General features: G+C 45.8%; 1 protein-coding gene across 1 annotated transcript in view; it reads right to left on the bottom strand.

The window, feature by feature from the left end:
- The window catches only part of PDSS2 (decaprenyl diphosphate synthase subunit 2), a 263281-nt gene that overhangs the window by 49086 nt on the left and 187708 nt on the right, over window positions 1-26487 (bottom strand). Inside the window, exons 5-7 of the mRNA XM_084774454.1 lie at window positions 24235-24408; window positions 22942-23073; window positions 4800-4832 (exon numbers count right to left, since the gene is read on the bottom strand). Of these exons, the coding sequence (XP_084630580.1) occupies window positions 4800-4832; window positions 22942-23073; window positions 24235-24408 (339 nt within the window). The remainder of the gene's footprint in view (window positions 1-4799; window positions 4833-22941; window positions 23074-24234; window positions 24409-26487) is intronic.

The raw sequence follows: 26487 nt of genomic DNA on the forward strand, positions 1-26487 counted from the left end.
CATTATATGAGGAACAGAGGAGCCAGAAAGGGGGAGCCATATATCTTCCAGGCAGAGCAGACAGCAGGAGTCAAGACACAGAAAACTAAGTCAGGCCTGTAGATGTGAGCCTGATTCCCTGCTACTTGGGGTTAGTAATACAGGGTCAGGGCCAGTCAGGGTCATAGTGAGACTGTATAAAATAAAATAAAATAAAATAAAATAAAATAAAATAAAATAAAATAAAGAGAGGGGCTGGAGATAGAGCTAAGTGGTAGAGTGCTTGCCTAGTGTGCAATGCCCAGGAACAAAACAGTATATATATATATAAGACAGAGAACTGAAACAGTATGCAGAAGTCATCTGGTGGCACTGGGGGACAGAAGGTGAAGCTGCAGAGGTGGGGCTCCACAAGCCCACAAATGCCAGCCCAGCAGGCTCTGACTGCCTTGCAGACAACGTGGAGATAGCAGGGGTTTGAAGCAGCAGACTGAAACGGTGGCACTGGAGGTTTAAATGTTCTACCCGGCAATGGATCAACAGTGACGAGAGAGGTAGGGACACCAGGTGGCAGGCTTTTCAGAGGCTCAGTTGAAGAGATATGGGCACAGGCAAAGGCAACCATCGCAGGGAAGAGGCAGGGTATGACAAAGTGTGGGCTTTAAAACTGGTATGATCTGGTAATAGAACGCAGTAGTGTGGGTGCAGTTTCTCACGTGGTTGACTTCCAATAGGGTGGCAGTGCCAGCAACAGGACAGAATCAGTGAATGGACCAGGGTACACCACCAAGCCTGAGCTGCGTGCTGCTGAGAACCACGGGCCCTGGGTAGAGTGCCTTAGCAATGGAGCCTCGCCGAGGACTTTTAACAACTGGAAGGCTTCGGGGTGAAGTCAAGGGTTATTTGGGAACTCAATCCTTATACTCAACCTTGTTGTGAACTTGAACAGCTCTAAGAAGCAAAGCCATGAAATAATAACACCAGAGGAGCTAAGCAGGGCTGCTGATGGGGGAAGGCCCAAGAAGACACGTCTAGAGCCATGAGGAGGCTCAGCCTTACACTCAGGACATGACAGGAGGGAGCTAAGACACATGCCATTGAGGAGTCACATATGGAAACTAGCTCTCGGCTGGTCTTCTTAGAGGAGGCGGGGGCTTGTGTGGCAGAGCAAGGACATGACTTGGAGCAAAGCATGGAGGCACAGACATGCGCCTCTGAGCTGCCAGGGGAGTGCAAAGGCCGCTCAGCCCCAGAAAGCTGAGACACTTCAGTTGTCCTGAAGGGAGCAGAGCTGCTGGGCATAGACTCCTCCCTACGTTCTCCGTGGTACAGCTATGCTCACCCTCCAGACTGTCACACAAGTCAGATGGCCGGCAAGCTCCCTTCGCCACACACCTGCAAAAGGTTCCATTCCCCTCCCTCCCCCCCCCCCCACCCGAGGGAAAAACAGAGTGTGACCTAAATGTGTCCACAGGCCACACTGCCGAGATCTAGTGTCCCACAGGGCTATTCAATTATTTATTTATTTAAATTTTAAAATTTATTTATTTATTTATTTATTATGTATACAATGTGTTGCCTGCATGTACACCTGCAGGCCAGAAGACGGCACCAGGTCTCATTATAGACGGTTGGGAGGCACCATGTGGTTGCTGGGAATTGAACTCAGGACCTTTGGAAGAACAACAGTCAGTGCTCCTAACCTCTGAGCCATCTCTCCAGCCCCTCAATTATTTATTTTAAAGTTTCTGAAAATAAGATTTTATTGCATGTGGATGTATGTGTGCAGTGTGCATTCCTGGTGGCCCTGAAGGTCAGAAGAGGGCTTCAGTTCCCCTGGGACTAGTTACAGACAGGGCTGCCATGTGCGTTCTGGTTATCAAACTCGAGTCCTTTGCAAGAGCACCAAGTGCTCTTGACGGCTGAGCCCACTCTCCAGCCTCTCACAGTTTTAGTGGTTTGTTTCATTGAGATAAGATCTCTCTACATAGCGCTGGCTGTCCTGGACTCACTATGTAGACCAGGCAGGCCTTGAACTCATAGAGATCAGCTTACCTTTGCCTCCCAAACGCTGGGATCAAAGGCGAGCCTCACTATACCCATACAATTTTACTTTTAATTTAATTAAAAAAAAATTCCTGAGGCAAGCTCTTATGTATCCCAGGCTGGCTTCGAACTCATTATGTAGTAGCCCAAGATGATTTTGAAAACTCATGGTCCTCTGTTTCCACATGCCAAGAGCTGGGATCACAGGCGTGTGCCACACCATGCTTGGGTTCATGTGGTGCTGGGAAAGAACGCAGGACACTGCACATGCCCAGTAAGCACTCTCCTGAGTTATAGATCCTTATTTATTTTAATTATACTGGGTGTAGCGTGTGTGTGTGTGTGTGTGTGTGTGTGCGCGCGTGCGCACACGCGTGCATGCGTGTGTATGCTGAATCTCATCGTTGTACCCTCTTAACTGAAAATTTAAAAAATCTTCTATTTATTATAATTGTATGTAGGTGAATGATGTGACGGTCTGTGTGCATACACATGTGAAGGTCGGAGGACAAATTTTGGGAAGTGTCTCTCATTCCTTCCACTGTGTAGTACGGGGACTGAACTCAGGTTTTCAGACTTGCAAGACAAACATTTTTACCCACTGAGTTACCTCACTGGACCAAATGTTTTTAAAATTCAACTTTTTTTTTTCCTGTTTTGGAGATGGGGCCTCATGAAGTGCTGGCCTCAAATTTCTGATGCTTCTGCCTCTCCTTCCAAGTGCTGGGTCACAATCGGCTGCTCTAGTGCTTACCGCAGCCAGTTTTAACAAAGGAGGCAAGTCAAAATGACCCAGGAGGCTGTCAAACACCGTGTCTGGCCTGCCTGGCTCTCTTTGTAAGAGGGTAGGATACACAGCCACGCCCGGCTTCCCCATGGGTGCTGGTGATTTGGACTTGGGTCCTCCTAATTTCACAGCAAGTCTCTGACCTGCTGGATCCCTGCCCCAACCACTGCCCGCTCTTAACAATATGCTTGCTGTTGAATGGCCCTGCTTGAAGGCCGCAGTCGGCCATGTCCAGATTGTGCAAAATAGAGGACAGCCTTCCTCGGCAGGGCTTCCTCATCTCTGCCTGACCTTATCTGGAGAGCCTCTAGGTATATGACCTTGCTTGGAGGATGACCCTGCAGAGCTACATGACTCAACACAGGAGTCCTAAGATCCCTAAGAACATTTATTTATTTATTTACTTACTTATTTATTTTTTTGTTCTTCAAGACAGAGTTTCTCTGTGCAATACCGCTGGCCATCCTAGACTTACTGTGTAGACCAGGCTGGGCTTGAACTCACAGAGCTCAGCCTGCCTCTGCCTCCCTGAGTGCTGGGACTAAAGGTGTGCGCCATCATGCCTAAGAACCTTTATATACCTCATCCCTAAAGCAATAAAATCAGCTGCTTCTCTGAAGCTGATCCTGGAAGTCTTGTCTGTTGCACTCATGGCTGTCTGAGCCCCATCTGTCACTTCTGAACCCTTTGCCCTTACGGTCAGTGGCCAATGACCCCGGGGGGAAGGGAGGACCACAGCTTGCCAGTGACTTTATGACTTACATAATGCTCATAATGGCTCACAGTTCTAGAGGCTGGAAAATACAAGCCTTACGTGTGAGCCTGATCAGAGCCTTTCTACCACATCCTAATGGCGTGCTTTCTTGTGTGAGCTTTCACAAGGCCCTCAGGTTGTGTGGGAAGTTGTGCTCATAGAGGCTCCTGCTGTAGACGCTTTGCTGCTGCTGCTGTGGTTTGAATGTGCCCCCAGGAGTCCGTGTGCTGGCAACTCGATTCCTCAGTTGATATATATGCTGATGTTTTTTGGAGGTAAACTGTTAGGGTACAATCCGGACTAGGTGAGGCTGTGAAGGCAGCTGCCTCCCCCCCATGTGATGCGTTAGAAGATACCTGCTTCCTCTAACCACATAATGTCCTCCATCTTTCAATAGGCGGTTCTTGCCTTCTACCCTGTGGGCTCTGGGGAGCTGACTCGGGCCATGAGGCTTAGCTGCGGGCTGCTTGGCAGTGAGCATCTTTACCTGCTGAGGATCTTGCTGGGCCTCAGCATTTTACTCCTGGTATCTAACACACTGTATGGAATAAATACACACATTGTTGAATGAATCTTAGTTTTATCTGCTAATGACAATCTCTCATGCTTCTTTTTAACTTATTTATTTAAATTAAAAACTTTATATATTATTTTTTATGTGTGTAGGTGTTTTGGTTGCATGTATGTTTGTGTACTATGTATGTAAGAGGGTGTTGGATTCTCGGGGACTGGAGTTACAGATGGCTGTGAGTCATGATGTGGGTGCTGGCAAGCAAATCCGTTTTATTTATTTATTTATTGGTTGATTGATTTAGACAGGGTCTCACTATGTAGCCCTGGCTAGCCTGGCAGTTTCTCTGTAGATTAGGGTGGCCTCAATTTACAGAGTATGACTGCTTTTACCTCTAGAGTGCTATGATTAAAAGTTCGTGCCACCAAACAGGCGTGGTGGTGCACGCCTTTAATCCCAGCACGCAGGAGGCAGAGGCAGGCAGATTGCTGTGAGTTTGAGACCAGCCTGGTCTACAAGGGGAATCTAGGACAGCCAAGGCTACACAGAGAAAAATCTATCTTGAAAAACCAAAAAAAAAAAAAAAAAAAAAAAAAAAAAAATAAATAAATAAAAGAAAGAAAAAAAGGTTCATGCCACCAAGCCCAGCCACAATGTCTGTCTTTTGACCTTTCAAATATAAAAAGTGATCAAACTGCATAATATACATACAATCTACTCACCTTAGTGTAGTTTAACCGTCCTTTTTCTTGAGCCTAAAATAGAAAAGAAGAAATTAATTTGTTAGTTCTGTTTTGTCTTTTGTTGTTTCCCTTAGCAATTATCCAGTGTTTTGCTTCTTTTTTGTTTTTTTGGTCCCCCCCCCACCCCCCCGAGAAAGGATTTATATGTGTAGCCTTGGCTGTCCTGCACTTGCTTTGTAGACCAGGCTGGCCTCGAACTCACAGCGATCTGCCTGCCTCTGCCTCCCAAGTGCTGGGATTACAGGTGTATCCCAATTGTGTTTTGTTTCTCAAGGAATAAAATTCATGGGTCTAGAAAGACGGTTCAGCGGTTAAGAGCATACACTGTTCTTCCGGAGCACACGGTTTGGTTCCTAGCATGCATGCCCGCTAGTCTGCAGGCACCTGGACCTGCAGCTCCGCGGCAGCTGATGCTTCTAGTGCAGGAGCCACCAGCACGCACATGGACACACCTCCCCTCAAACACACATATTTAACAAATAATAGAAACATTAAAAAAGAATAAAGTTCAATTCTTTTTCTCCACACCCCTTCTTTTATTTAACATATACTGAACCAGTATAAATTCATATAGCCAGTGATATCTCTTTCTGTACATATATGTACATCTGAAGTTCTTTCAACTTTTGTTTGAAATTTATACACATACATAAACACACATGCACATATCACATGCATGTATGCATGTGCATACAGCAGACACACATAGAGACAACTGGAGAGTTGGGGAAAGAGAAGAAAAGATATTGTATATATGGTTAAACTTGTTTTAAATTAAAAAAAATAAATAAAAACTCAGAATCTTCAGTCTGTTCTTGAACTGTTTATACGTATGGCAGTTCTGCCTGAACATGTGTCTGCGTACCACATGCTCCCTGGTGCCCTTCCATAAGGGAATGCTGGATCCCCTAGGACTGAATTTAAGATGGTATGAGTCACCACGCCGGTGCTGGAAATCAAACCTGGTTTGTCTATAAGAGCAGTCAATGCTCTAACTGCTGAGCCATCTCCCCCCTCCCCCACTGTTCCCGAGAGCTCTTTAGGGATCTAGGATTTCCAACAGACTGAGAAGTTTGAGTTTACTACTGAGATCCACTGTATCAATGATAATACGGGTCTATTCTTGAAGATATTTAAAAACTAGGTTATTCTCTGCTCAGAGACTTTATTTGTATCTGTTTGTTCATGGGGATCTTTTCTAAAATAAAATATCTATTCTGAAAACCTTTCTGAGGTGGATGTAGTGGCACACATCTTTAATCCATCCATCTATTGTGAATTCCAGGATAACCAGAGCTACATAGTGTGACCCTTAAAACAAAACAAAAAAACTCCACAAAAACAAACAGAAAGAAAGAAAAGAAAAAAAAAAAAAAAAGAAAGAAAGAAAGAAAAAGAAACCCCATTGTCCCCAAACTTCCACAGGAGTGGTGGAGAAGCCTGGCTAGCCATTCGTTCTAACATCATACAAATATGCCTTGACCTTATGAATGACTCCTGGATGGCTTGTCAACATCTCACCAACAGCACTTTTGATCCATACTCGGTCCTTTTCTTTTTTGAGACAAGTGTTGATGGCTGGCCTTGAACTTGTGATCCTCCTGCGTTAGCCTTCTAAGGCAATAATCTGTCTGTGCTAGGACTGCCAGCCATGTGCCATGACGCCTGGCTTCCGCACTTTAAGTACTTCAACTCCAAAAATGCTGGGATCACAGTGACCACTACCATGCCTGACCCAGCTGCCTCCTGAGTTCATTTCAGACTGACGCCCACTTTCCCACTGTCCGTCTTGTTCTCATTGACTGCTATGAATTGCTAAGGCACACACAGAACTTTCTTTTTCTTAGGAACAGTGTTTCATGTAATCCAGGCTGGCCTCAAACCTGTTGGTAGCTGAGGATGGCCTCAAACTCTTGACTCCTTGGTCTGTACCTTCCAGGGGCTGGAATTACAGGTGCGTGCCACCATGCATGGCAGATATTTTCCAAATGGTGCACAAACTGCATGGCGTGTCCAGCACGCTCCTATTGTCAAAGCATCTTTCCCCCGCTGTTTCCTGCTCTAAGCATCTCTTCTTGCTTGCTCTGGGCAGTCTTATTCTCATGGGTTAACAAGCTGTGTTCCAAGTGTGGTGAGTGGCTCTTGCTGAGGTGAGAAAGCTGAAGAACTCCTTGCCTTTGGGTTGTAAGGCGCAGCTGATCTCCCCCAGACTTGGTTTATAGACCAGTTATTGCAAAGTCTCAGCACTGTGAAGCACTTGTGATGGACACATTTCCTTTCTTTCTTTTTCTTTCTTTCTTTCTTTCTTTCTTTCTTTCTTTCTTTCTTTCTTTCTTTCTGAGACAGGGTTTTTCTGTGTAGCCTTGGCTGTCCTGGACTAACTCTGTAGACCATGCTGGCCTCGAACTCACAGCAATCCACCTGCCTCTGCCTCCTCAGTGCTGGGATTAAAGGCATGGGCCACCACGCCCAGCCTGACACATGCTATTTTCAAACCTTGAACTCTCATTTTGCTTTGTATTTCTAGAGTGCTCTACTCCCACCCTCTACCCCCACCCCTACCCCTGTCTTTCACCCAGTAGATATGTCTATACCGGACAGTGTGCTCTGAATGTAAAAAGGAGCATCTACACCATGACAGGCCAAGTTCTGCAGTCATATAAACCGAGCAGACTGTGACCACTGGTGTGTAGCCCACCTCAATGTTTCTTTTATTTCTTGTTCTTTTTTTGAGACAGGGATTCACTATGTGGTTCAGGCTGACCTGGAACTCTTTTTAATCTTCCTGCCTCAGTCTCCTGAGTATTGGAATTATAGGCATGTGTCAACATACTTGGCCTGAATATCCTTTTTATTTGGTCTCCACAAACTTTTGGGGGGGGGGTTCGAGACAGGGCTTCTCTGTGTAGCCTTGGTTGTCCTGAACTCGCTTTGTAGACCAGACTGGTCTCGAACTCACAGATCTACCTGCCTCTGCCTCCCAAGTGCTGGGATTAGAGAATGTGCTGCCACCACCCACTCAACAAACATTTTAACTCTGTGAAACTATTTCACCCTAGATTGTGTAGCTTATATGTGAAAGGATCATTTATTTCAGAAAACAAATATAGTAAATATTTAAACATTTAGATGTAAATAATACATATATTTTAAGTTGATACATAATACATATGTGTATACATACATTATATATATAAAAGAAGGACTAGACACAGACATAAGTATTTTTATAAAAAGTTCTACAATTTCTATTCCTATGTAATATAGAATTTATATTCCTATAAATTCTGGTGAGAGTTGGAAACAAAGAGCTCAGTCCAGTGTCTTGCTGTGCATTGATGCTTGTCCATTTAGTCTGCAAACACTCAAGGAGCAACTGCTGCAGGCAAAGCTGAGCTTGGGTATCCACAGAACAGACGAGAACTCCGCCCCACCGGCTCATACATGTGGGAACCACAAGTGTTGTTTTAGACAGGCTTCACAGGGGTCTCTAGAACTTACGCTCCACGAGGGCCAGGGAGCGATCCTTCTTGCTCAGTGGGTTAGTGTCAGGGTGAGAGACTGAATGGATGGATGGATGGATGAACGGAGAGATGATTGTTTTCTAGTTCTATTTAACTGTGTTGCTGTGTCCTGTCTATTCAAGAGGCTGAAGTAGTTTACTGCCTCCAGGAAAGCTGGATGAACTAATATATAGCTAACAAGGAGTCCTTACTGATGCGTTACAAATAAGTGTGTGCTTGTGTGTGTGTGTGTGTGTGAACATGTGGGTGCATGTGGCCATTTGCACACACGTGGAGGTTAGAGCAAATATAGGGTGCCTTTCTCTATTGCTCTCTGCCTTATTTATTACCTTGAATCAGGGTCTCTCACTCAGCCAGATGCTCTCCTTTTTGGCTAGGCTAGCTCTACAGTGAGCTCCTGGGACCCACCTGTCTGCCCCGGAATGCTGGGCTTATAGGCACATGCAGCCATGCCAGGCTTTTTTGTGTATCTGCCTAGTATTTGAACTCAGGTCCTCAGACTCTTATGCTTGTAGACAAAGTGCTCTTATTCACCAAGCCATCTTACTAGCTCCAAATAAGTTTCACTCATATTGTCCAATGTCAATAATTACTTACAGGTAATAACAGTGAATTTAAACTGCCAACTTCACAAAACAACCTCAAAGGGTTTGTTAAAGTAGAACAAGGAAAGGACAGGAGAGGGAATGATCTAGCAGTATTAACAAAGAACTTCCAGTCTGGGATGGTGAGGTGGGTCAGGGGTCAGGGGCACTTAGTGTCAAGCCTGATGACTTGAGTTGGTCCCCAAGGCCCATATGGTAGAGAGAACTGAGTCCTACAAGTTGTCCTTTGACTTCCACTTGTGTGCTGTGCTGACTCATGTATGGTATACACACATACACATACACACACACACACACACACACACACACACCACAAATGTAATAATAAAGAAGTGCTTCCCATTTGAAAGCAGCACGTTGAAGAAGTACAGAGAGGAGCCAATGAGATGGCGCAGCGAGGGAAGATACTTGCTGTCTGTCAGTCCTGGTTCAGTCTTCAGAAGCCACACGCTGAAGGGAGGAAACCAACTCCCAAAAATCAGAAGAGACTGGGGATGGTAATATGGCTCACTGAGTAAAGACCTTGTCACTAAGCTTGGTGACCAGGGTTTGATCCCTCCAACCCACATGGTGAAAAGAGAACCAACTCCATCAAGTTGTCTCCTGATAGCCACGGGAGCATACACATGAAACAAACAACAAACAAGCAAGCAAATGGCAGCAAAGTGACTGTCATGGAATGAGGTGACCAGCAGAGCCTTCGACATGCACCCACCCGGCCACCCAGCCTCAGGTGGGAGGCTTTGTTTCCTGAGGACAGGAAGTGTTCTCCGATCTTAATTGTGACCACCCCAGAAGACCTGTGACCTCTTTGGAAGATGGACATGTTGGGAGACAGAAAATAAGGCTTCTAGGCCATTCCTGGATTGAAAACAATTTCGGATGGCTTTAAAAATATAGACTTACATTTTTGTTTCTTTGTTTATGAGCAACAGTGGACCAGGGTAGTGAGATGGCTCAGTGGGTAACGGTGCTTGTGGCCACGCCTGATGACCTGCACTGGATTCCAGGAATGGTGGACCAAGAGGGCCAACTATCACAAGCTGTTCTCTGACCACCTATACACATGTACACTCGTGCACACACACGCACACACACACACACTCTAGGCTGATGGTTTTGGAATCACCCAGGTCGCTCATGGAAATCAGAAATTCCCAACACCCTGTCTGTGAGATCTGCCTTGTTTGAGATCACTGCCTGGTCTATGTAAATGTCCTTTCCCATTTACGCTGCTTCTGTGCTCAGTGTCGGCTGGAGAGAACGACTCTGTGGCCTCCTCAGGACCTGAGGAGAACGCAATGCCATAACTTTCCCCTTTGCTGACATCTGCCACTTATCGTGTGTACATCCAGCAGAGCAAGATATTATTAAGATAACTTTATCACTGGGGCCTAAAATAGCTAACACAAAATAAGGCTGCAACCCAGCAGCCAGCTCTGCACCTCTCCTTGCCAAACTGCTCATCTGACACTCCCTGGAAATTCTACCTCATCTGGCAAGTCCCCGGAGGCTTCATTAGGTCTTTAAAGACCCTAATGCTGTGCTTTTTTTTTTTTTAAAGATTTATTTATTTATTATTATGTATACATTGTTCTGCCTACACATACACCTGCAGGCCAGAAGAGGGCACCAGATCACATTATAGATGGTTGTGAGGCACCATGTGGTTGCTGGGAATTGAACTCAGGACCTCTGGAGGAGCAGTTAGTGCCCTTAACCTCTGAGCCATCTCTCCAGCCCTGTGCTTCTTTTCAATCCAGGTCATGAGCAAAGACTAATTTTTCCCAGTCTTTAGCAGTTCACAGAGAATGTAGAGTTTGGGCCTTGTTTTATCTTTTAAAATTATGAAGATAAATAAGAACACGGCCCAGTACTGATGATGGCACAGGAGAACTCCGCAGACAGCCTCGGTGAACATGGCCAGATAACATTTCCTACGAAAGCACTTCGAGGCCAGGCTCAGATCGGGAGGGTGCAGGGAGGGAGCCAGTGCCAAGGTTTATTACACTCAGGCCCATGCCTGACAGGCCCACGGCAGACAGAGTCCTGTTGGTAAGTCATCGATGGACAATGCAGCTTTAGGCTTTTTATAGTGTTTACAATTCCCAACTACTGTTGTCTAGACTTGAAAGCTGTATTTTGGAACACCACTGTTCAAATGTACAAAAACTTATATTTCACTCTGTGTGTGTGTGTGTGTGTGTGTGTGTGTGTGTGTATTTGCAAGAGACTGACTGTGTCTACCTAGCAGGTTATTTTATCCAAGTGTTATCAGCTATGTGTTAACTTAATATCTTAGGTTGGCCTTGAACTCACAGCAATCTTCTTAAAGCTTTTCAGCTGCTTGTACTCCAGGCTTGCAGTGCTAGGGATTGAACCCGGGGCTGCAGGAATAACAGGCAAACAAACCAAGCCACATCCTCAGCCCAAAGGGTATCTTTAGTAAACTCTCAGGAATAAACTATCTCCTATCCTCCAACTTTTTTCTCCTTTTGTGGTGAAGATCCACTCTAGAGCTCCTTGAGCTGGGCAGGTGCTGTCACCTCGCTCTGCCTCCAGCATGCGCCATTTGCCACTCACCCATCTTTACTGGGCTGCCAACACACCTGTTACCTCTGCACTTTCTGCCTTTCTCTAGATGACCATTTGCTATTTGGGATTAAGTTATAGTTACTGTGTTGAGCACTGTAAACTCAAGGCCACGCTAAGCTACAGTATGAACAAGTCTCATACTACAAGTGCTATAATACCATCTCTTTTAAAACTTTTAACTTTTATTTATTTTCGCGTATATATGTATGCTTGTATGTCTGTACGTACGCTGGATCTGTGCAGTACCCATACAGACCAGAAGGGGGTGTCAGAGTCTCCATGAAACTGCAGTTACAGGCCAAGGAGCTGCTGACTTGGGAGCTGCTGACTGACCTCACCTGCACAAAAGCGGAAGTACTTCTTTTTTTTATTTTTTTATTTTTTATTTTTTATTTATTTTTTAAAATATTTTTTTAATACATTTTTATTAATTTATACATATTACATCTCAGTTGTTAGCCCATCCCATGTATCCTCCCATTCCTCCCTTCCTCCCACTTCCCCCCTACTCCCCTCCCCTCCCCTAAGTCTGTGTCTGAGGGGGACCTCCTCCCCCTGAATATGCTCATACGGTATCAAGTCACTCCTTGGTGACCTATTATCTTTCCTCTGAGTGCCACCAGGCATCTCCGTCCAAGGGACATGTTCAAATATGGGGCACCAGAGTTTGTGTGAAAGTTAGATCTCCTTCTCCACTCAACAGTGGAGAATGTCCATCGGCTAGTCCGGGTAGGGGTTCAAGGTTTACTGCCTATTTTTTCCTTGGCTGTTGCCACAGTTTGCGGAGGACCCCAGGGCCCAGACTCGCCTGTAGTTTTCCAGGACTCACTGGATCCTTCCATTTCCTCTTTCTCCCAGGCTTCTCACACCTAAAGTTTCTCAAGAAATTAAACACCACCAAACCAAATAACCCAATAGAGAAATGGGGCGCAGAGCTAAACAGAGAATTCTCAACAGAGGAATATCAAATGGCTGAGAAACACTTAAAGAAATGCTCGACCTCCTTAGTCATCAGAGAAATGCAAATCAAAACGACACTGAGATTCCATCTTACACCCATCAGAATGGCTAAGATCAATAACTCAACTGACACCTCATGCTGGCGAGGGTGTGGAGAAAGAGGAACACTCCTGCATTGCTGGTGGGAATGCAAACTAGTACAACCACTTTGGAAAGCTATCTGGTGCTTTCTCAGAAAAATGGGAATAGGGCTTCCTCAAGACCCAGCTATTCCACTCCTTGGAATATACCCAGAGGATGTACTACCACACAACAGGGACATATGCTCAACCATGTTCATAGCTGCCTTATTCATAATAGCCAGAACTTGGAAACAACCTACGTGTCCCTCAATAGAAGAATGGATAAAGAAACTGTGGTACATTTACACTATGGAATACTACTCAGCTATTAAAAACAAGGAATTTCCAAAATTTGTGGACAAATGGATTGAACTAGAAATTGTCATAATGAGTGAGTTCACACAGAAGCAAAAAGAGCTAAATGGTATATACTCACTTATATCGAGACACTAGTCCAAGGTGTACGTCCCCATGAAAAACTGTACCTACCAGAACAGTGGGTAAGAGGGGAGGACATCCTAAAAGCGGAAGTACTTCTGATGCTGAGACTCTCTCCAGCCCCCAGGTTCATTTTAGTAACTCAGCATTTTCCTCCTAAGAGCACCGCATTCCTGTGTATAACCACAAACCCATCATCATATCCAACAAGCCTGCCATTCATCATAGATATGTATATGCTTATACTACACATACTATAGTTCATATATTTATAAACATATATTAAAATTATAAAAATTGCTGGGCGTGGTGGTGCACGCCTTTAATCCCAGCACTTGGGAGGCAGAGGCAGGAGGATCTCTGTGAGTTCAAGGTCATCCGGGTCCACAGAGTGAGTCCAGGACAGCCAAGGCTACACAGAGAAATCCTGTCTCCAAAAACCAAAAAACGAAAAACCAAAACAAAACATTATATATATACACATACACACACACACACACACACACACACACACACACACACACACACACACAATCTTACTTCTGTTGTATGTGTATGGTGTTTTGCCTGGATGTACAGTACCCATGGAGGCTCACGGGGGCCAGACAGGGTGGTGGGTCCCCTAGCTGACATTATGGATGGTTGTGAGCTGTCATGTGGGTGCTGGGAACTGCACCTGGGAGGGTTCTATGTAAGAGCAGCGAGTGCTCTTAACTGCTGAGCCATCTCCCAACCCCTCATATGATTACACCTCTAGCCCATGGTGGGATTACTTGAGGACTATTTTAACTCAGAAGACATCTAGACTTAGGTCATAGCCCATGGTCCCTCAAATGCTCACACCGTCCACCTTGCATGCAGAGAGTGGTGTTGACATGATTTCCTCAGGAACGCCTCAGGACAATGCAGGCACGATGGCACATGCCAGCACTTGGGAGGTGGCGGCAAGGAGGATGAGGGCTCCAAGGTCATCGCAGGCAGCCTGGGATAGACACATCAGACCCTGTCACAATCAATCACAGCCCCCAGCAAGACATGATTCCATCGATCTTAAATAACTAGAACTTCTCACAGGCAACCAATGAGAACTCCTAGGACGCAGCTCTCTTATTAAGGAACTGCGTGCCCAGTGGATTTATCTAGCAGTGGCTGTTTTCCTTCTTGAATAAAAAGCAACAGCAGGATATCCAGGGACAAGCGAGTTCCAGCCAGCATGTGCAATACACTTGAGGTATTTTATGGCTGGTTATGACAGTGTCAGAATGCTGCAAGTCTAAGTGACATTTCAGTACTTTCCAGGAAACAGCCAGGAATATAATCATGACTCTTATTTCTTCAGGTGACTTGTAATGGCAGCAGAAAACTAGCAGGATCATTAAAAATAAAGCTTGCTGACCTGCAGTAGCCCCTGGGTGCCCCGAGAGAGCCAGAGCTCTGCCGTTCTCTGAAGGATTCGCTGTCTTTTGTTAGAGTCAGAATGAAAACTGAGTAATGACTTCACCTCCCCAGGTAGATCACCCATCCACTAGCTGTATTTTCACCTGATCATTATTTTTCAGCAGCTACAAATTTAACTTTAAAATGAAGGTAGTGAAGGAATCTGTTGAGTTTAGTATGGAGACAACGCTCAATAAACACGCAGCTGGCATAGGCCCAGTTCTCTGTCCCCCGCGTCTCCTGAGAGAGGCTGTATGTGCTCGCGGCTTAGGGACTGGGTGTATGTGCTCGCGGCTTAGGGACTGGGTGTATGTGTTCTCGGCTTAGGGACTGGGTGTATGTGCTCGCGGCTTAGGGACTGGGTGTATGTGCTCGCGGCTTAGGGACTGGGTGTATGTGCTCGCGGCTTAGGGACTGGGTGTATGTGCTCGCGGCTTAGGGACTGGGTGTATGTGCTCGCGGCTTAGGGACTGGGTGTATGTGCTTGCGGCTTAGGGACTGGGTGCAGTACTGTATGGTTAAGACAGCTGAAGGAGGCTGTGGGGGAGGCAGAGCCTGATACAAAACTCCCAGGGTGCTCTTCCTTCTAGCTTCTCAATGCTGCCCAACAGGGACTAAGAAGCAAACTTCTTGCCTCCATGTGCAGTCAACAATCCTCACTCTACGCAGAAAACCAAAGCGTAAGTTCAACACAAGCCAGTTTGGGCAGAGCGGAAGACAATTTTACATGTGGTAATGAGGTAGCGCACGGGTCTTCCGGTATCAGGAAGAACAAGACAGAGAGTCTCTTCTAGGTCTACGCATTGTGTGTGCATCCTGCTGTGACTACCACCGGAGCCTCCTGGAACCAGAGTTAGAGACCGTGGGAATCACTGTGGAGGTGAGGGACCATCCCTGGGTCCTTGGCAAGAGCAGCAAGTGCTGTTAACTGATCGGTCATCCTGTGGCCCCTTCTCTATTTCTTTCTCTTTTAAAAATTTTATTTATTTTTTATGCACATGAGTGCTTGCCAACATGTGTGTCGGTCCTCTGGAGGCCAGATCTCTTGGAACTAGAGTTACAGGTGATAGTCACTATGTCGGGGCTGGGAATTGAGCCCAAGTCCTGTGCAGGAGCAGCCACTGAGCTTAACTGCTGAGCCATCTCTCCAGTCCCCCCTCCCCTCCCCCCAGGTCTCACTCTGTAGCCCTGGCTGTCCCGGAACTAGCTATGTAGACCAGGCTGGCCTTGAGCTCAGAGACCCATTTACCTCTGCCTCCCCAGTGTTGGTATTAAAGCTAGGTGTCACCACACCTGACGTTTAAATGTATTATTTTAAATTATTTATTATATTTTGTGAATTTACTGGTAAGAAGACAACATATGGGAGTATCTTCTTCTTTCATCCTGAGGTCTGGGGATTGCTCTTAGCATCGGGCCTGTCAGCAGGCATCTTTGCTGCTGGTCATCGCTCAGTCCCTGTGTATGTTTTATTTTATTATTAAGTAATTAATTTTTTTTTCCCTTCAAGGTAGGGCTTCTCTGTGTAGCCTCAGCTGTCCTGGACTTGCTTTGTAGACCAGGCTGGCCTCGAACTCACAGAGATCTGCCTGACTCTGCCTTGTTGAATGCTGGGATTAAAGGCGTGCATCGCCGTGCCCGGTCCCTGTGTATGTTTTAAATAGAGACATATCTTTTTCTTGTATTGCAACTCTTACTTAAGAAATCTACATTCCAGATTCATCCGAGAAACTAAAACACTTCAGAAACAGTCCAGTTCAATGCCATAAATTTATAGACAATAATAAAAAAGGATGTGAGTGGATATGATTATAGTTACACAGTGATGCAGAGGCCAAATCAGAACCAGGCGTTAAAACTCACATCCTCCACAGGCACTTTGCTTGTACCAATCTGATGCTATTTGACAAAACAGGACCGCCCCCAGCCATCCTCAGAGACAGTCAAAATGTAAACACATGCATGTGCGCATGGACACATACTTTTGGACAAATGGGTGACAACTCCAAGTACCTGTGTCAGGATCAGTAGTAATTAATAAATGAATTTGCTATTATTCTTTAGGATTCAAAACTGGAAGAAGATAGGATCATAAAAACAATAGAAGAGTAAATTACTTGAACAAACTGGACCAGTGTCCCTCTTTTTTTTTTAAAGTATATTTATTTATTATATATATAACACCTTGCCCACATGTATGCCTGCCCACCATAAGAGGACACTAGATCTAATTGTAGATGGTCTCGAGCCACCATGTAGTTGCTGGGGCTTGAACTCAGGACCTCTGGAAGAGCAGCCAGTGCTCTTAAGCTCTGAGCCAGCTCTCCAGGCCTGGAACGTCCTTCCCTTTTAAGCTATACAAATTGTGTGTGCTGTCGTTGACTCTGAGACACTCATGGAACTAGATCATCATCTTATTGAGGTTTATATAAACATGTTATCATTGTCTAGATAACTAAGATAATTTAAGAGTTTTTAATCTGAAGAACGAGGTCCCCACATGGTCAGAAACTAATTTCTTTGACTGAATTTCTCCTCTCTTACCAGGGACCCCTTCTTCACAACTCTGACAGGAAAGCTAGCGGGATGGACAACAAAGACAAGTCTTTCCCAAGGCAGAGGACTTTCAAGTGTGCAGAGGGCACGTGGGGAGGAGGGTGGGTGGGGAGGAGGGTGGGTGGGGAGGAGGGCACGTGGGGAGGAGGGCACGTGGGGAGGAGGGTGGGTGGGGACTTTGCCCACAGCACCCTCTCAGTGCTTCCTGGCCCCGTGTGCCCATCTGATTTCACCTGATGCTCAGGAGACATGCTTTTCCAAACGGTTTCCCTCTGAGTCTAAAAATCCATCTGGGGATAATGACATTGGTTTCAGGACATTTCACCAACTATTTAGGAAATCCTGGACCACTCTTGTGCAGATTTACCACTTTGTGTGTCTGCGAAGAAACCTGAGCAGTGACACACCTTTTCCTTAACTGGTATCTATGTCATGCCTTCACAAACATCTAACTCCCAGGGAGAGCTGTGAGCGCTCACTTAACCCTGCATTATTGTGACCAAATGTAAATCTGCAATGCATTTCTAATGCAACCCAATTAGAGTCAGCAGCAGCATCTGTATATATGCACTCAGCTCAGCTGTCACAGACCTCACACACGCACCCCAGCACCACAGTGTTCACTAGCCGGGCTGCACTTCGTTGTCTCACCCTCCACTCACCCTTTCCCACACGCTTGTGTGTTGTGAGACAGGGTCTCAGGAAGCTGGGGTGAGTGTGAACCCCTGGGCCTCTTGCCTCTACCCTGGGATTTCAGGCATAGGGCACCACACACAGCTCACAAAATTTTAAATGGGTCAATTTTAATTCTTTCTTCTACAGTTAAGATGTTAGTAGGTATTTTGGTATGTCTTGCCCACATCTTTGAAAGTTTTCTTATGACTGATTCCTAGAAGTCAAATTAAATTACAGTTTTAAAATAAAAACAAATAGCATAGTATTTAAAAGTTATGCAGTATCAAACTTCTTTAAAAAAAAAAGGGGGTGGGGGGACCCACATCCTGCCATTCTCTTTAGTCTTTTCTTCTATTTTCAAATATTTATCTTTCCTGTTTTCAAATTTTTAGACATTATCCATAAATGCATGAAAGAAATAGTTAAATCTCTTATATCGTCAAACACTTCCTCCCTCCTATTCAATCATACTTTTTTGGTTAGTCCATACTCCGATTTTGTCAGATGATGACAATAAAGTTCAATCCCTTTGTGACCTCGGACTGCAGCAAGCCCCTAGGACCCCTCAAATGTGTAGGAAGGGCGCACGTGTCTTCCCTCCTCCCCAAGGAACGGCTGCAGGGTCCCCACTCTCCCCAGCTACTGCTAAAGACAATGACATTGAGGTGGTTCAAGGACACTGCAAAGGCCAGGAAACGGCAAGGTAGTGTGGACACAGAGAAGGCAATATAGCATCGGTATCCAGTGTAGGGCGAGAAGGCAGCCACACAGCAGTCCTCCACACGGCACTGCTCCACACAGGAGTCCTCCACACAGGAGTCCTCCACACAGGAGTCCTCCACACAGGAGTCCCCACACGGCAGTCCTCCACACAGGAGTCCTTTATACAGTAATCCTCCACAGGGCAGTCATGGCAGTCCTCCACACGGCAATCCCCCCACAGCAGTCCTCTACATGGCAGTCCCCCACACAGGAGTCCCCCAAATGGTAGTCCTCCACACAGGCACTCACCAGAGCAAGGTGCTTATCACTAGGCTGACACTGGAAAGACAATGGAGAGAGCTCTGGAGTGCAAAGCAAGCCTCACCAAGTTAGAAGAGAAAGTCAAGCACGGGCGTGGTGGCACACACCTTTAGTCCCAGCAGTTGGAAGACAAAGGCAGGCGAATCGCTATGAGTTCGAGGCCAGCCTCGTCTACAAAGTGAGTCTAGGACAGCAAAGGCTACACAGAGAAGGGAGGGAGGGAGGGAGGGAGGGAGAGAGAGAGAGAGAGAGAGAGAGAGAGAGAGAGAGAGAGAGAGAGAGAGAGAGAGAGAGAGAAAGTCAAATGGGACCATAGTGCAGTGTGGGCTGACTGTAGAGTTCCACCTCTCATGCTCTCGTGTGCTCTGTGGAACTTTTCGTGATGTCTCTGGAATGCTTCTCCTTTTCTTCTCATTTTGGGTCAGTGAGTCTACGTTTACAATTTTACTTAATAATTTTTTAATAAAAATTGGAAATGGTTCCTAACTCTACATGGTATTTGCATCATTTCATAAACAAAAGCCATTTCTTATAAAATATTCAGGACTTATGTTTTTATGCTATATAAATATTAGTCTCTAAGCCATATGGAATGCTGTGGTTACATTTTCTTTCTTAGGCATCTTTAATTTCCCTGTACAGCTAGGGCTAATAATTGCTTCACTTTATGTCATGTATTCAAGTAGCTGTTTTACTTATTATTTTTTGGTTCTGGGGTCTTGAACATGTAGACAACACTTTAAAACTGAACTCCCCCACCCCAACACTTTTTATCTCTACTTTTTATTTTGAGACAGGGCCTCACTACACTGTTCAGGTTGGCCTTGAATTCCTGCTGTAGTTCAGGCAGGCCTCCCTCAAACCTGGGATTCCAGGCCTGGCGGATGCTGCCCCTCAGTTTCTTGGACACTCTTGAATAGAAAGATGAGGGAGGCTTTTGATGTCTTGGCTTGTTCCGTGTGGCCTTTGGAGCTGGATGGTTATGAGCCCTGTTGTGGATGCTAGGAACGGAAGTGGGTCCTCCACAACAGCAGAAAGTGCTCTTAAGCACAGGCGATTTTTCTAACGCTCAAATTTTATCTTTTAGACAGGGTCTCTTATAGCCCGGGCTGGCCTCACATTGGATAATGTAGCTGGGAATGACCTTGAACTCTGAAACTTCCTGTTCTCCTGCAAGTACTGGGGCCACAGGTGTGCACCCCTGTGCCTGGCCATCTGGAGCTCTCATCGTGGACAGTGGATTAAGTACTTAGGCGGTCCAGTTTTTACCCTTCCATCTACCCTGGGGCAGGGCAGATGGCTCAGTGAGTATGTGACTGCAGCTTGGCTCTCCAGAACCCACGCAGGAGCTGGCGGCAGTAATATGATCTGCCATCCCAGGGCTCCTACAGGGAGATGGGAGGCAGAGGCAGGAGGAGCCCTGAAAGCTCCTGTGTGAACAACAAAAGGCCTAGCTCAAACAAACCGGAAGTAAGGACTGACGTCCGTGGTTGACCTCCACATGTGGGCTACTCCATGTGTGCACTGCCACTGACATACACCAACACTCACACATATGAATACATATCACATGTACAACACACACACACACACACACACACACACACACACACACACACACACACACTTTACAATAGGATTTCTCCTGGAACTTGTCTCAGTGTAGCCTGCATATACAGCCATCGGGCCCAGACTTGTCAGCAGGACACACGGGGGTTGGTAATTAGGGATTCCCACTCATGCTGTAGCCGACCTGCTTGGGCTTGGTTCTGGATATACTGTGTGACAGTTCGACAGTTACTTAATCTCTGTATACCCTAGACTCCTAATTGGTATGTGCTACTACTGTTGGCCTAATTATTGTTCATGGCTATGTCTAGTCACCTACTTTCTAGACTGTATTTTTTTAATTGATGCTGGGGCTGAACCCAGGGCTTTGACCATACCACTGAGCCATGTCCTCAGCCCTGTCTCCTCTCCTAGATGGAATACATCACGTACTCTCAGGAATGTTTCTGAGATCCTGCAGATCTTAAACTTACAATGTTCCTTCTCAGTGTGATGAGTGCAGGGACATGGTGTGTGTCCCCATGCCCAGTATCATAAGTGCAGGGACACAGGCGTGAGTCTCCATGCCCAGCTTCTTTTTCGTTTGTTTGTTTGTTTCTCTGTGTAGCCTTGGCTGTCCTGGACTGGCTTTGTAGGCCAGGCTGGCCTCGGACTCACAGAGATCCTCCTGCCTCTGCCTCCCAAGAGCTGGGATTAAAGGCGTGCGCTATCACCTCCCGGCCTCATGCCCAGCTTCTTACTTGCGTATTCCAAGGTTTTTGTTTTATTTTTGTTCTATTTTTAATCCACTTTCATTTTATACAGGAACACTTTGCTTGCATGTATGTCTGTGCACTACATGTGTGCCTGGTAACTAACCCCAGAGGCCAGAAGAGGATATCAGATCCCCTGGGACTAGAGTTCCAGAGGGTTTTAGGCCACCACGTGGGTGCTGGGAACTAAACATGGCGAGTGCTTTTAACCACTGAGCACCTCTCTAGTCTTGCAAGAAGCTTCTTCTTCCTCTCTCTCTCTCTTTCTTTCTTCTTTTTCTTTTTGGTTTTTTCAAGACTGGCTGTTCTGGACTTGCATTGAAGACCAGGCTGGCTTCAAACTCACAGAAATTCTCCTGCCTCTGCCTCTTAAGAGCTATGGTTAAAGGCGTGGGCCACCATACCTGGCAGGACAAGCTGCTTATTAAATAAGCCTGCAATAATTTCTTCTGTTTTTTTCAGATTTATTTATTTATTATTATGTATACAGTGCTCTGCCTGCATGTACACCTACAGGCCAGAAGAGGGCACCAGAAGAGGACTCACATTATAGATGGTTGTGAGTCACCATGTGGTTGCTGGGAATTGAACTCAGGACCTCTGGAAGAACAGTCAGTGTTCTTAACCTCTGAGCCATCTCTCCAGCTCCCTGCAATAATTTCTATGTTTTACAATCTGATTTCTTGTTCTGAGGTTGTCATTCTTTATATACTACCTTGCCTAGTTTCTTGGGTTTAATGCTGTACTAAGGGCCTATCAGCATGTCGAAAAATGTCTGTTTTTCCTTGCATTGTCTGTCTCCTCTAAGCTCCCTTGTGTCAGTTTGGTTTAGACTCTCTCCTTCACGGTGGAGTATTGTCAGTGCCCTGTGGTCCTCTGTTCCATATTGTCCACAGTGAGACAACTAGAGAGCCCGTCATGGGGCACGCTGGGGCTAGCTACTATAGGTGACTGTTCACAGTATGGAATGTGTACTGAGTGGTCCCCAGACTGTCACCTCTGCCAGTCTTTCCTTTGGGGTGTGGCAGCTTTCTAAGAATGAACTCTTTCAGTTTTCTCCTTGGTGGATACGAGGGACCGTGAAGCTGGCTTTACAGACTTTGAGAGCCAGCACAGGAGGAGGAGGAGGGTTAGAGATGGGAAATTTGATCCTTCAGAGTGCAGATGCTCACTTCGGCCGCGAGGCTGCTGTGTCTGTCGTCCCACCATGGGCTGTGCCTGGAAGCATCCCTACATCCTCAGACGCAGTAGGATCCCACCAATCACAACCATGAAGCTAATGAATGTCACGAGACTCTGCATGAAAAGGCAGGAAGTCTTTGTGCCAGAGTGTGGGCACTAAGAGAAACCAAGTAGTTCCCTCTAATCTGCCCAGGCCCCCAAGGTAGGAGATGTACCCCGTCCTTGCCCCTTTGTTCTCCCCACTTCACAGTGCTCCCCGACCCTTCTGGCTTTGATAATGTCTCAAAATGGGTGTTTAAGGTCCAAGCTGGTTTTGTAATGACCCAGTGAACTGACAGATGGAGCTCGTGCTGCTCTGCAGCTTGCATGGAGTCCACAGATGGGAAACCGCCATCAGGTAAAGGGCGGTACTGCTACCAAGTCCATTGAAAAAAAGCCCCAAAGTGAACCAGCATTCTCAATAGGCACCAGGAGTCTCGGACACGAGAGAACACAATGGTGTGGTCTCTAGCTTATAACTAATATTTTATCTCTTAGCATGCAGGTTAGAAAGAGTCTCACCTGTAAAGGAAGCAGGCTTTCTTTAGGTCTGGCCTGTCTATATTCTTACACCATCATGAGGTAGGGATTGTGCCCTAGGATCAGTTATGACGGTACATAAAGCAGGAGTGACTTCAACTCACCTCTCCAATCTGCTTGATCCACAGGTCTCTTCCAAGAAGCTCCTGATGTAAGACCACAGGGGCGGAGTTTAGGCTGAAGGTCTTGGAGTCGCTGCTCTTGTCTTTAATAAAAGGCTGGAGGTCAGAATTGATCTAGAAGGAGCAGGTAGAGGAGCTGTGAGTGCAGTGTTTCACTCCCACAGGAGCCAGTTACACAGTGCCTCAGTGCGCTTCAGTGGGATTCGATAAGCCTGCATACTCGGGATGACTTAACGGCAGTGTTTAAAACCCTTCAGCTTTCATTTTCCTGACGTGCATGACTCTAGGCCCCTGTGTGTGTAAGCAATCACTGCCTTCCAGGTACAACCTCAGCCTCTTCTCCTTGAAATTTAAGTTAAATGTAGAGACTTAAATAAAGACATAATAAATAAATACAACTAATTTATAAAGAAACTCAAATTTTAATAAAATATAAAAAAACTCATGGAAATCACACACATATACATACACAGACACAGACACACACACACACATATATAGATACAGACATAAACACACATAGACACACACACACACACACACACACACACACACACACACACACACACACTCCTATGAATTCCTGCCTTATATGAGTTATGTTACACCTGAAAGTATAAAACTGGAATTTCTGTGAGCAGTTTTGGTTTTATTTGTTGTGCTTGAGACAGCATCTTTTTATTATACAGCTCTGGGTGTCCTAGGTAACTGAAAATGTAAAGTCAGATAGAGGTAGCCACAAAGCAGCTGGGCTGGTGATATTTTATATTTCCCATGTCATTGAAAAGAATGAGCTATTGAAGTATTTCTTCCTTCTAGCCTCTCCCACGCTTGGGAGCATTCTCACTTCTTCTTAATAAATCTATGCTCCAGCTTTGATTAAAAAAGTTAAATCACATATTAAAATTAAAGCTTTCAATTTTACACGGTATACTTTCAAACTTTATGAACTTTTTATAATTTGTTTAACAGAGGGATTTACAAGGGAACTGTAGCAAAAATAAAAAATAGCCTACCATTCGGCGGTAGTGATATTACATGTTATTTAATAATTTGAAGCAGTTATTCCAAGATTCTTTCAGGTGGTAAGAAAACATAAATATCAAAATTACATAGTATTTGCCAATTATACTTATACACCTACCACTGTTTCTGACTGACATATTTTACCCACACAATAAACATTTTCAAGATATAAAAGCAGCTTATTACGTGCTGGCAGCTCTCTGTGTACCCGCATCATATTTCCGAGTGCGGAGGACTGGTGTGCAGTACCTTGTGACTCATGGCCATGTGCTTCCCGTACTGAAAGGCCGTGTCCTGCAGCTCGGTGCCGTGCTTTGCTAACTCCAACGCAGCCTGGCAGCTCTTCGCTAGCAAGGCACAGTGGGACAGGAAAGTCTGCTCCTTCCAGGTCGACATTCCAATGTCATCTGTGATAGCATTTTCCTGAAAAATGCAAAAAGGCCAAGATGAAACGGCTTTAGGATTAATGTAAGCGTGTTTCTGAAGAATAAAGGCATTAGCCACTAGCCAGGTCTGTGGTGCAGCTGCAACCCAGGGCCTCAGAGTCCGAGTCCGGAGGGTGGTAAACTCCAGGCTAACTAGGGCCACCTTGTCTTAAAAAGAAAGAAAGAAAGAAAAAAGAAAGAAAGCAAGGAACAATTTCAAAACACTAACACTTCTGTAACTTCCTAACGAAGCTGAGCCAGGGCTCCAGGGCTCCAGAGCTCCAGGGCTCCAGGGCTCCAAGGCTGCAGGGCTGCAGGGCTGCAGGTCTCCAGGTCTCCAAGGCTGCAGGGCTGCAGGGCTGCAGGGCTCCAGGTCTCCAAGGCTGCAGGGCTGCAGGGCTGCAGGGCTGCAGGGCCCAGGATCCAGGGCTCCAGGGCTCCAGTGACCAAGAGCAGCGAGCAGAGTAACTGCTTCACTGGGATGATGAAAGCACTTTTTAATTTTAAGCTGGAGAACGTCTATAAAATATACTCTACCAGGTAAGCCAGACATGCAGAAACAGACCCCTGAAGTGACTCCTGCTCACACGCACCATCAGTTCTGGGATGTTCTGGAGCATGACGATTCTAGAGCATTTAACTTGTGTGAAAACAGTAAGGGTATAATGAAGACTGTGTGCATTGAGGAAAGTAAAATTCCTACAAACGGGAAGATACCTGAACATAGTAGCAGGGGGAAGAACTAATAAGTCATATAATAAATATAACTAAAACTTATCAGAAAGGAAACAGACAAAGTCTTTTATTCTACTGTATATACAAACATATTTTTAAAAAAATGAGCTGGGCCTGGTGTCATATACCTGTGGAGGCAGAAGGGTCAAGAGTTCAAGGCCAGCCTGGACTACATGACACTAAGAAACCAAACCCAAACAATACAGCTAATTAAAAGCTATGAATATATTTGAGAAACATAAATTTAAAGTGCTCCTGAAGGGATGAGGTGAGTGAGTGAACATAAAGATGCAGCATCCTAAGTGTGTGGGCCCCAAGTCCAGGAGGCTAGGCTAGGGAAGTGAATAGCACCATCCCATCCCCAAATAGGCTAGGGGATTCTAAATGTCACTTAGGAGACACATGCATGCTCTGTTCCTTGGCCAGTTCCAGTAACTAGCAGCTGACCCTCAGACTGGGAACCAAACAAACCTCTCCCCTCAAAAGGAAGGAAGAACAGACGGGAGGAAGGACAGGTGTCACAGTTATTGTTCTACTGCTGTGAGGAGACACCATGACCATATCGACTATTTTTAAAAAAGATTTATTTATTTGTTATTATTATGTATACAGTGCTCTGCCTGTGTGTACATCCGAGGGCACCAGATCACACTATAGATGGTTGTGAGCTACCACGTGGCTGCTGGGAATTGAACTCAGGACCTCTGGAAGAGCAGTCAGTGCTTCCAACCCCTGAGCCATCTCTCCAGCCCCAACCATGTTAACTCTTATTGGGAGCTTGCTAACAGTTCTAGAGTGTTAGTCTATGACCATCATGACAGGATGCAGGCAGACAGACATGGTGCTGGAGCAGTTGAGAGCTTTAACATCCTGATCCATAGGCAGCAGTGGTGGTGGTGGGGAACAGAGAGAGAGAGAGAGAGAGAGAGAGAGAGAGAGAGAGAGAGAGAGAGAGAGAGAGGGAGAGGGAGAGGGAGAGAGAGAGAGAGAGAGAGAGAGAGAGAGAGAAGTAGAGAAGGTGCCATGGAGGAAGGGAAGGAGGGACAGAGACAGACAGACAGACAGACAGACATTGGCTCTGGCATGGGCCTTTGCAACCTCAAGCCCACCCCCAGCAACACACACCTCCTACGGTGCTTTGAACAGTAATGGCCCCCACAGACTCAAGTGTTTGAATGCTTGGCCCACAGGGGGTGGCACTATTAAGAGGTGTGGCTTTGTTGGAGTGGGTGTGGCCTTGTCAGAGGAAGTGTGTCACTGTGTGGGGTAGGCTTTGAGTTCTCTTATGCTCAAGCTCTGCCTAGTGTGGCACAGTCTCTTCTGCTGCCTGCTGATCAAGATG

The sequence above is a fragment of the Acomys minous genome, assembly GCF_964271855.1.
Source record: "Acomys minous genome assembly, chromosome: 3".
NCBI lineage: Eukaryota > Metazoa > Chordata > Mammalia > Rodentia > Muridae > Acomys > Acomys minous.